The 12,162-nt window shown below is 37.3% G+C and overlaps 1 protein-coding gene across 1 annotated transcript in view; it reads right to left on the minus strand.

The window, feature by feature from the left end:
* Positions 1 to 280: 280 nt before the first annotated feature.
* CWC22 (CWC22 spliceosome-associated protein) overlaps positions 281 to 12,162 on the minus strand; it is a gene marked incomplete at its 5' end in the record, with an annotated part of 24,341 nt that continues 12,459 nt past the window's right edge. The window contains 6 exons of the mRNA XM_009078063.1: positions 281 to 864; positions 3,547 to 3,743; positions 3,858 to 3,959; positions 4,885 to 5,012; positions 6,660 to 6,812; positions 7,924 to 8,001. Coding sequence (XP_009076311.1) covers positions 281 to 864; positions 3,547 to 3,743; positions 3,858 to 3,959; positions 4,885 to 5,012; positions 6,660 to 6,812; positions 7,924 to 8,001 — 1,242 coding nt within the window. The remainder of the gene's footprint in view (positions 865 to 3,546; positions 3,744 to 3,857; positions 3,960 to 4,884; positions 5,013 to 6,659; positions 6,813 to 7,923; positions 8,002 to 12,162) is intronic.

Consider the following 12,162-nt stretch of genomic DNA (forward strand, 5'->3'; position numbering starts at 1 on the left):
CAAATACTTGAAACTAAACAACAAAACACCCATTTCACTGATATCCTAATGGTTTTATTCACAAAATAAAGAGCTTTGTCTTTCCAAAGGAAAAACTTAACAGAAAGACTCAAGTTATAAAAAAGTGGTACTGAAAATTTGAAAAAGTTTGGTAAAATTTACAAATGCAAACTATCACTTTGTACAAAATCCTTTTTTTCAAAGAAGGTTCAGCAATAGATTTTAAAATACAGTTTCTACAGCTTGGAAATACACAGTTATTCCAAACTCTGGTTAGGCTTCATTTTCGTCTGTGTGGGGAATTCTCCCTTCGTCTGTCCTCATTCTTTCTGGACTCTCTGTAGTGGTCAGAGTAACGGCTGTACTTCTCTCGGTGTTTCTCTGAACCATTTCTGTACCTGTCTTCTTGTTCCTCCTCTCTCAGACTTGAGTTGTCCTTGTCTCTCTCTCTGGATTTCGATCTTTCTCTTCTTCTGCTGCGATGTCCATTATCTTTGCTCCAGTGTCTGTAATTTTCATCATCAGACAAAGAAGCTCTTCTCTCTGCTTTCTTCAGTTTTGAATTACTGTGTTTATCTTCTAGGTCCTTACTTCTTTCATGGTTCCTATCCTTTCCACTATGGTAACCATCCCTGCCATTGGACTCGTCTCTGTGATGTTTTGATACATCATCTCTCCTGTGTGACTCTCTCACATGTCGGTGATTTCTTTCTGATTTGCTCTCAGTATCACTTCTTTCCTCTTGCTGCCTCCTCCCCGCTTTCTTTTCCAGTGATTTCCTTCTTCTTTCTTGTTTTTTCCTGGAAACTTTATCAGATTCTCTGTTTTTCTTTGGCATTCTCCTTCTTTTGGCTTTAGAAACATCTGAAATTACAACAAATTGTGGGACTAAGGTTGCATTTTAATTTCATACATTTAACTTATTAAACCACAAAAATAGAGAGCTATTTTTAGTCTTTTGTGCGTATGGATCTGGACAAAGGTTCCAAAATAATGAACTCTGATTTTTATTCTGTAGCTATCCACAAGCGATGCCTGTCATTTGCAAACCTCTACCTGTCGTCATCCTCTTGCTGGCTTGAAACAAAAGGACCAGGCACAGGCTATAAAGTCATAGATTAAAGCACTCTCACAAATAATCTTTTTTGTCAGAAGATGACCTTTCCAAGCCTATCCAGTCTCAAAATCATTTACTTTTCCTGGAAAAGCTTATCAATCAATGGAGATTAAAAACACCAGATAGGGAAAAAAACATCTCCAACACTATCCTATGAGGAAATAGAAGCATGATGAAATGGCTTAAGATAATGGTACTGCAGCAATATAAGAATGGCCCTTGGGCTCATTTTCAGGAGAAATAGTGACAGCTTTGCCAACAACATTAAAACTTAACTTCTGTATTTCTAAATACACAATAGTGCTCATCTCAGTGTAAGAGGCCTTACCCTTCTTTCTTGCTCTTTGTAAGGGACCTCTTGATTCCACTTCATAGTATTCTAATATACATGAATATATATATTCATATATATATATACACGAGATAGTATTCTAATATATATGAAACAGCCATTTAGAATAACCTTAATTCACCTCATTTTATGAACTATAGTATCACAGCAGTTAATCATCTTTTGAAAATGCCACAGCTATAAAGTGATTAATTAGTATATGAAATGTATTCATTCTACAGCAGCTAAGTCTCATGTCTGAACTAAGGCTTTCTGGCATTCTGATAAAATACAGTGATGAATCAATTCAGATACATTTTAATACATTAAGTTTTTAAAACAGCATTTTCCATACTATTTTACATCCTCCAGAATGCAGAAATAGACCTGAGAAAGTAGATACAGAAGAACCAGCTGCTTTGAGAACAGAGAAATTTCATCCTCTGCTGGACCTGTTTTGGTTAGAACTACCTCCCCAGAGCACTGCTGAGCTGAGCTAGCTGATCAAGTTTCACACATCTACTGGCAGTAAGACTGTAAATTCTGATTTGTCTGTATGCTCAATTTCTAATCAGCAGGTTTTCTATTTTTCTCTTTTACACTGCACCATTAAAACACTGAAACACTGTAGCACATTCTTCTGAAGAAGAACTTAACTCTTTCAAGTTAACTATAGATTAAAAAAGCTGCAAACACAGGAAGACTTGCAGTTATAACCAGTAATGGACCTCAACTAAGTCTACCATTAAAGAGTATCTCCAATTAGTGTTGTGACCACTGTACATTTAAGTACCCAAGAACCTGAAAAAGTAGAATCAGGCTGCAAAGATATCAAGATGCCAATTTTAATGAGTATGTTCCTGAATGAAGAAAAGACAAGTACCAAAAGGGAAGGTCCTAAACTTAGAAAAATCAAGCGTTCATACTAGCAGAGTGCAGACTCAGTTGGTTTGTCACTAAGGACTTACCCCTCTGGTTCCTATCAAGCAGCTCAGCAGAGCTGCAGCTGCCCATGCAGGAGCCATCTGGCTCTGTGCTGAACCAGTGCCTCCTCTGACCCCGATTGACTGTGCCCTCCTCTAGTGCTGTCGTCATTAATGCGATTAGTGTGATGACACACAACTCCAACTTTGTACGGTGAAGACTGTGATGGAGAACAGAAGTGCATTTCCAAGCATGAGCAGTTCACACTGCTTTTATTTTATTAATCAACCTTTTCATTTCAAAGGCACATAATAAATCAAATTAGCTTTGAATCAGCAAGCTTCTGTACTACAGGAAGTCATGCTGTGTTATCATCTGCTCATGTATACACTGGGGGAGACTGCACACACTAACTCATACTAGCATGTACTTTAAAGATTAAGCAATGTTTATGACAATTCCTGTCAAATAGAAGGTTCTACATCAACAGGATGGTATAAGATGCTAAACACTAATTATAGTGCATAAAAATACAAAATATTAAGTTGTCCACAAAAGCTAATTCTTCCTTGGAGATTTCTCTACAGACAAGAACCTTCACTGTATCACCACATAAACTCTTCCTGAAGAGGAAGAATTAGAACAGGAGACTCAGAAAAAGAGTAATATTTAAAGACATAGGTAGAGCTGAACAATGTTGTTTCTGACTCATGAAGAAGCATGTATTTACAGGGAAGGACACGAGTACTATCAAGCTCAAGCAAGCCAAGCAAAAAAGAGTTGCAGGCATTAATCTCTACAGCTCACCAGTAAACATCCCACAGACATATTAATAGGGAGTGACTCTAATCCCTCCATCCCTCAATAAACTGAAGCCATAGCAGTGTGCAACAGGTATTGTGTAAAAAAGTAACCTACAAAACAATGTTTTCAGATATTTCAGTGGTAAAAATGGCACTAAGTTTCCCTAAATGCTAAAATAAATGTCCATGAAAAATACTTAATATTTTAAAAGCTGAAGTAAAAAAAATGATTATTTTTAAAGCAGAGAAATTAACCCTGTCTATAGCCATATTTTCTTAACAAAAAAAAGTATACATACAAGCAGAAATAAAGAGATGTATAGAAGTAAATAAAAGAGAGGTGAATAGCTATACAGCTTGTGTTTAAGTACCTGAGTCACTGCTGCTGTCACTGCTAGATGAGGAGTCACTGCTGCTGGATGACTCTGAGCTACTACTGCTGCTGTCAGAATCAGAATCTGAGGAAGAGTCTGTCTCTGAAGACGAAGAGGAATCCGATGACTCGACATTTTGCTTTTGTGTCATTATCAACTTTGGTGCATTTTTAAGATGCTCCCGCAATTCATCCCTGGTTAACAACAAAAAAAAAATAAGGGTTTTTTTCAGTTTTGTTTTTTTGCTGGCAGGGGGAGGGAAGGGAAGAGAAGGAAAGTGAATATTAAATTAGAAAAATGTTCCTCACGTTAGTCCTCCTAGGCCAATAGAAGTGAAGAAATTGATGGCAAATCGAGTATTTCTTGGGTTATCCCGAGGCAATAATCCCTCAAAGAATGGCTGAAGTGTCCTGATGGAAAAAAACATTAAATTAAACACTATGCCAACTCAGCATTCTCACTGACATTAAGAAACTGGAAAAGAAGATGTATGGATCTCCACAGGAGAGCAAAAGTTTTCTCTTCATGCATTTTTCAATACTTTCACTGTTTATATCTGTGATGCATCTAATCAAAATGCTATTTAAAAAACTCTTTTAGGAAAACTAGCTTCTTCACACACACAATTGCATACATACTGTCAGAGAGTGACACTGCAAAGGCTGATTCTGTGAAGCCCTGAAGTGACAGGAAATCATGGTAGCCTGTGACAGGCAAAGAATAATACATATTGACCAAGGAGTTCAAAGATCTAGGTACCTCTGCTCAAATCCTGTCACACAGAGCCTTAAGTATAGTTTCTAATTTAAGTTTACATGAGCTAAATCATCTACCAAATTCTTCATCATACACAGAAGCAATCCCAACTTCGAGAAAATAGCTCAAACAACTGAAAGCAACAGTGCCAAAATGCAGAGCATTAAATCTCATACAGACTTAAAATACTGTTATTTACACTTAAGGACAAGCAACTAATCCTAGAAAAATTCTGTCAGAAAAAGAAGCAGTAGTAACATTTATTATACAGCTATAGAGCTGACAATATATAAAAACAGACTCATACTTGGAAAATTCTTACACGAAGCTGAATATCACTGGGGAAAAAGATACATATCTTGTAAATAAACATGCACATACTTGAACCCAAAAATGATGGTAAGGCACTCAGCTCCATGTGACTCTTTGCAATGAGCAAATCTATACACTAACTTATTCTTGAGGAACTGAGGCTACACAACAGTAGTCTAGCTGAAATTGAACACAGTACTCATATATAATTTTTCAGGTTAAGAAACTAATTAGATTTACAGTGTTGAAAATAAAATTTTAACTTACTCATCTTTTAATCTTGCATTTAAATTAGGAAGTCCCATGTATTCACTAAGCTCCTGAAAGAATATTTTGACAAATATTCTACTGGAAGATGTGGTAGTTTCTTCACTCAGTATTATACATTCCAGGACCTGGAGACATTCAGAAAAATATAAACACTTAAGTTTAAACATACCTTCTTTTATTTATCTATCTTGAAAACTGATTTTCTTTTTTTTTTTTTTTTTCCCCCAAAAGAACAGTCAAGACTCTCTTCCTCAAGAATTCTTTTCTACCACCTGGGAGCAGCTTCTGATCATATTTATGCTAGTAATTCTGTAAGGATTTATTTTATCTAGGAAAGCTCCATATGAGAAAATCAGGTGTGTAAACTTCTGGGAAATTAAAGATTTGGTACTTAAATTTGAAAGAGTTAAAATATTTGGACTGACTTCTGTGTGCCTGAAGAATGACAATTAGACTAGGCTATGAAATAAGATTAAACCAATATGTGAAGACAAGTTACCTTGGTATTTATATATTTGTTTCTTCATCTTTATTATTATATTATTATACCTCAGAATGTAAAGTTGCTTTTATTTATTCGGTACTTAAATCATAAAATGGCAGAATTTAAGATTTATTATAATTCTATACTTCTAATTTATCAAAGGACTAAAAGCTGAGAATTCTAAAAGAAGTACATTTTAGTCAAACAATTCCAGCTGAGCTCCATTCAACAGCTTAAATCAACTAGTGAAAAATGGGGAGGGAGGATGACGATGCACAAAAGGCAGAAAAAGAAGATCATAGAATTGTAGAATTTTAGGGATTGGAACAGATCTTACAGAGCATCTAGTCCCAACCCCCTGCCCTGGGCAGGGACACCTCCCACTAGACCAGGCTGCTCAAGGTCTCATCCAACCTGGCTGCTCAAGGTCTCATCCAGCCTGGCTTTGAACACTGCCAGGGTTGGGGCAGCCACTACTTCTCAGGGCAACTTGTGCCAATGTCTCACCACCCTTACAGGAAGAAACTTCTTCCTAATATCTAGCCTGAATTCCCCCTCCTTCAATTTGAACCTGTTACCCCTTGTCTTGTCACTGCAACAGATGAGTCTAACAAAGACTCCCTCTCCAGCTCCCTTGTAGCCCCTTCAGATACTGAGAGGCTGCTATGAGGTCTCCATGCACCCTTCCCCTCTCCAGGCTGAACAGCCACAACTCTCTCAGCCTGTCTTCACAGAGGAGATGCTCCAGTCCTCTTATCAACTTGGTGGCCTCCCCTGAATTTGCTCCAACAGTTCCACGGCCTTATGTTGAGGGCACCAGAACTGTGTGCACTATTCCAGGTGGGGTCTCAGGAGAGCAGAGTAGAGGGGGAGAATCACCTCCCTTAACCTTTGGATGCAGCCCAGGATTCAATTCACAGAGCAGTACATGGTGAGCTTCTTATCCACCATCACACCCAAGTCTTTCTCCTCATTGCTGGTCTCAATTACTTCCCCACCCAACATGTAGCTGTGCCTGGGATTGCCATGACCCAGATGTAGGACCTTGCACTTCGTTTGGCTGAACTGCATGAGGTTTGCATTGGCACACCTCTCAAGCTCTCCATCAAGAGATGGAGCATGTCAGGATTGTTCAGCAGTGTCTAAGAAGATACTAAACAATCTAGTTTTCTACAAGTACAAGTAGTTCCAAATTGTAGAATAAATACTAGAACTAATGTATTATTGCAGAGTACTGGAAATTAAGTATTGAAAAAGAAATCAAGGACAATAGATCTTTTTAACTTACACTCCAAGGAATTGAATCAGTGTACAGCAGATGAGCAAACATCTTGGCCACATTTCTCAGCTTGTTGGTTTCTAGACGATGAATGGTATCATATTGTTCTTTGAAAATAGCTTCAAAGGATTCCATATATTCTTTCTTTAACATGCAGAAACGCTGAGAGAACATTTTACAATTTTAAAGAACAGACTAAACAAAATACTAAACATGCAAATAATCTACATGTAAGTGACATAATGTTGTAAATATTTACTGCAAGATTTACTTATTAAATAACCCTTGAAGGAAAACGCCTTCAAATGGATGCATGTTATTGCTTTGAGCAGTTTGGCAGACCAAGAAGCTCATCTGCATTGCAAAGTAGTAATTATCAATTTTGAACTACAGCAAATTATCCAGCAATTTGTTTTACTTTTATACATCCAGTCCACCTGATAGAATCCTAGTCTTTTCATGACACCTTTGCTGCTGCCTCCCTATATTGAAACAGTCATTCAATGATAAGACCTTTTGGACATAATCATTCAAAAGAATATGAAAATCAGCATTTATATTCATCTGCACATGCAGATTCATATGGTTAATGCTTTGTAACTGACTGTCAGCAGAAGGATTTCCTCAAGTACTGGATACAAATGAGAAAAAACACTCCCTTTCCAGCCTAACATGCTCCCTTGAGAAGACAAGTATTTCATCTTAACTCTTCAGATCTGTCAATATTATCCAATAGAAAAAAAATTAAGAAAGAAATAAGTGCAACTGAATTAGCTGTTAGTTACACAAAAACAGAGTTGGCTGCTTACTGAAGAGCCAACAAACAAAACACCCACAAGCACTGGACAGTAATCCTGTGCTCTAAATAAAACCTAAGCAGCCTTGAACAAGGTGGTAAATGACAAGAGCCTCCAAAATTAATCTTCAGCACTGTAAAATGAGTATTTTCTGATAACTCATTATACTTTTATGTCTTTTTAGTACCATTCCTTTGCCAGTTATTTATTGTTCTACCATAATGAGAAAAAAGGGAAGCAAAATAAGCAACAATATAAAGGGGAAATGAGTTCTCTCATTCTGCATTCACTATGCTTATTACAATCAAAATGTTAATTCGAACCACTAATACCATCAACTAACATAAGCATTTTCAGAATGATAAACAGGCTATTAGTTTTGTTTATCCATTAAAGCCTAGGTTTGATACACAAATAATAGAGCAAACCAAGGAAATTTTCTATCATAAAGTATAAAATCTGAAACCCAAACTCACCCCTGCCAGTAACCCGAAGAATTTCTCGTATGTTCTTTGCTGAGCACAGCAGTCAAGTATCATATTGCAGAGTTCTTTCTGGGTTATGAAAAGAAATAAATATACTCTAGGTAAATTCACTGTAGCAGCAGAACCCCATCATTAAGTGCCAAATAACTGAAGAAAGCCTTACATGCATATGAGCTTTGAGACAAACATTTACATAAAACTTCACTGGCAACACCAGTAGTTTTCTGAATTCTTCTGGGATGTGAGCATGAACTTTTGCCCTTCACATTTCCTCTTCTGCTTAAACTAAGATTTATGTGTTAACACCCTGTACATCTTTCATTTTCCCCTGTCTCCATGGTGAACATGGATGTAAGCACCAAAAGATGCTCTCTTTCCATTTTACCAACTATCTAGAACAATTAGTGCAGTCTTTCTGGAATACAGGCTGTCTGGCTCCCTTTATCCTTGTCCCTCAACACCTTCACTCCAGGACCATTATCAGACCAACCTCTGGCATCCACCTCCTCCTATTCTTTCACACACACCAAAGCAAGAACCAGAGGGAAACACACAGATGGATTCTGCTTTCTATGCCACCTCTAGGACCAGAGCCCTTTTCTAGCTCAGACTAGTGATCCAGGCAAGTAAGCCTACATGATTTTAAAACCAAACTTACCCCTCTGACCTACTCTGTAAGTTACAGACCGTAATACAGCTATAAACTGGTTTAGGGCACATTTTGAAACATTAAGACAAGTGAAGCAAACATTTTTATATAAATTAAGAGCCATGAAATACACAATGCTTAAACAGCACTGCAGTTTTTCCCCATTAACTTTTTATTACTATTCTCTCATAAGACCAATTTCACAGCATAATCCAATCTATGACACTCCCAAATAGGTTTCTGGCTGTCAGTTGTGTATCTTCCTTTATTAGTTTAATTTCTCTTTAAACTAATAGTAACACTCCCATAAAAATAACAGCTCATTTCAAGCATTTTGTTCTCTTTGTATCTTACACCAATTTACTCTAACATATACCAGATTTCATATTCCCCCACTTGTGCAATTCTTCCAAGCATGTATTCAGAAGAAACACTTTTTCCCATCATTAAAACTCAAAACAAATAAAAAGCCAGCCATGCTGAACAAGGAAACAAATACCCCTCCAAATAACGAGGCAGTAATGTATCAAACAAACATACAGATGTGTCTGAAGGCATTCCTTTTAACACTGCCACATTGTGTTAGTGTGATGTATTAAAATGCATATTAACTTTTGATATTATCCCATTTTACAGTAATGCTGCAATTAATCAGTTTTTAAACAATAAAATGGGTAAAGTGCTGATGCCACTGTTAATAATGTCAGCAAGACTTGAAAAACAAATTACTTTTCTTCCTCATCTTAAACGCAATTATAACACTGGTATCCCCTGTGGTTTACAGTAATTAAATATTTTAACATTTTAATTAAATATTACAATGATTTCTAGGAGGGTATCTTGAATAACCATATGCATGAAAATAGATTTCCCTATAAAGACATTCTTGCTAGTGTTATCTAAATAACTCCAGGTTAGGTCTAGAGTAACTGTCTTCCAGATTTAAAATGAACAAACTTTCAAATTACTTGATTATTTTTTTGAAAGATATGACCAGTTCAGATGGCAATTCTAGCTTAATTTACAGCTTCAAAGGTTACTTAACTCATTTCTGTACTCCCAATGATGTCTATGGTAGGAAGAGCCATGTGTTATTTAGCCCATCACTTGTTTTGAAGAATGCAATGAATTTGCTCCCCAGTTTTTCAGGCAATTTATATATTGTGTCGTTCAACAGTTTTGATACAGTGCTCAACAATAAAGTACTCAGCTTAGTTAAGAAAGTGTGTATAGCTATCCAACCACAAAGTAAAACACTTAGAAAGTACCTGACATCCCATACAGATGGTGAATGATCTTTTGAATTCACTATTGTATCATTGAAAACAACAGCATTCCCCAAAACTGGCAAGGCAGAAGGAAAAAGCTCCCTCTCATAGTTTTCCCCAAGCATTTCCTACTGCCTCTTACCCAAACAGAATAACTGTATAGATGAACTGTGGCTCACCCTAACATGGCAAGTACCATCATGCATCTAAAGATATTATAGGGTAAACTAGGACAAGACAGAAAAATCAGATTTCTTCCCCCTCCCCCCTCCAGTTTTACCATTTTGAAAACCAAGCACACCCTGCCCAATCTATGTTCTCTCGACTTCACACAAAGGAATGTTAGTGCAGACAGAAGAGCTAAAGTAACTCAGCTTTCTCACTCCCTTCTGATGGTGGTTCCCTTTGTACAGCTAGTACTTTTTTTTTTTAATCCCCTCTTTCTTCCCTCTTCCTTTTTGCAATTTCTGTAAGATTTGCATTCACCTAAGACTGTAATTTCAGAGCTGCCCCAACGGTTGCCTCCGTGAAGACCCTGTCTACCTAGAAGGGATGCAATTTCTATCTCCTCTCTCTTGCCAACCCCACAGCTCCGTTCTGTCCATTTCATACACAGGCTGAAGCAATCATGAGACATACCCACCCTGTCAGCTAGTGTAGCCTCTTAAAATATAAAACTATCAATGTCAACACTTGGCTTCTAGGAGTTTCTTCATGGAACTAAAGGAACTGCTTTGCTGGAAGCAAACCTAGTAAAGGACGAAGGTTGGTTTAAATCAATGTGAAATTGGAATTATGTGAAACAAGTGCCTTGCATTTTATCTATTTCCACTGCTTTTACAGGTGCTACATTTTGCCTTTTTTTCCTCTTTCCCACTGAAGTGTATTTTACTTCCTCTTACTACCTTAAAGCTGTCCCTACTGCCGCATGTTTTAATGTGTGTAACCATCACACATGCCTGATTTTTCCAGAATCTCTGCTTTTTCTCGTCTTTATTTCTCAAATTACCACTCAGAGCCAAGGCTGCCAAAGCCATAGAAGGTGTTTCAGCAGCAGGTGGCCTCTTGGCAAACTACATGCAGTGCTTTTGGCAGCTACTGTACTGTCTCCAGGTCTGTCTCAACTTTTGTCCCTTTATTTACCATTTTTTACCTCAACTTGTTTTATGCATAAAGCAATGTATGCTTAAAGCTGAATACGGTTATCAAAAATCTTGCATAAATCTGATTTAACAACATTTTACAAAGGAATCATTAACTGGATATAAGGATAGATATATTTTTAATACCAGAAGTCTGTAACACACACACATACAAAAGAATCTGGTGAATACATTAAAGCCCCACAGTATAATTTTCCTTCCACCTGAAGGGTACACATACAAAACTCCATTTTACAAGACTCCATTAAGGCAACCTGAGCTATTCCGGCCCCTTATGTTAAATGCACACATTCCTACATGTTTGGAAGATGCAAGTCTAGTCAGAATTCTAGCTAATGCCTGTTATCAGTAACACACAAATACAGCATAATTCTGTATTGTTTCTGTACCTTCATTCTTGTAGACACTGACATACCACAACAATGGTATATACATGGTATGTGTGTGCCATGTGCTTTTTTCTTCTAATTGATAAATTATGAAAATTCAGATTGCTTCTGCATCTTTGGCCCACAAAAAGTCCTCCTTTGAAAGATAGGAAACCTGCTTGAGGATGATCACCTCTTACAGGCAGCAGCAAGTCTGTGAACTAATCACGCTGCAATTGCCAAATGCTTTCCAACAGCAAAGGAAACCAACAGATCTAAGAAATCATCAATTTGACCAGAATATAATTATCAGCTTCAGACCATCCCACTCTACACCAGTTTCCTGAACCACTTTTTCACTGAATGTCAAGGTAAAATAAGCAATTCTGTTAACTTCAAGTAGCACAAGAGACACTGACACTCCCACCCCACCACCCAGAACTGCTTTCAGCAAAGTGACACCATCCTGTAAAAATGAAGATGTGCCAGATGCACACATAATGCTTTCAAGAAGGCTCTGCCTACAATAACTTTCCTCATTCCAAGTAAAAAAGGAAAAAAAAACCCCACCATCAAAAAACCAGCCTGTGACCCATTACTTTTGTCTGGGATAACCATATTGAGGGGCAGATATAGAAGAGGCTCTAATTAAATTTGGCAAAGTTCCTAGCATCAGGGTATGCACACAAGTTTAGGTCTCACAAGTGAAAAAAAAAGGAACAAAAGCCTACAAGGCAATCCATTTTAGGCACATTTTCCAAGAGCAAATGGCTCTTGGAAAG

The sequence above is a fragment of the Acanthisitta chloris genome, unplaced genomic scaffold (assembly GCF_000695815.1).
Source record: "Acanthisitta chloris isolate BGI_N310 unplaced genomic scaffold, ASM69581v1 scaffold21727, whole genome shotgun sequence".
NCBI lineage: Eukaryota > Metazoa > Chordata > Aves > Passeriformes > Acanthisittidae > Acanthisitta > Acanthisitta chloris.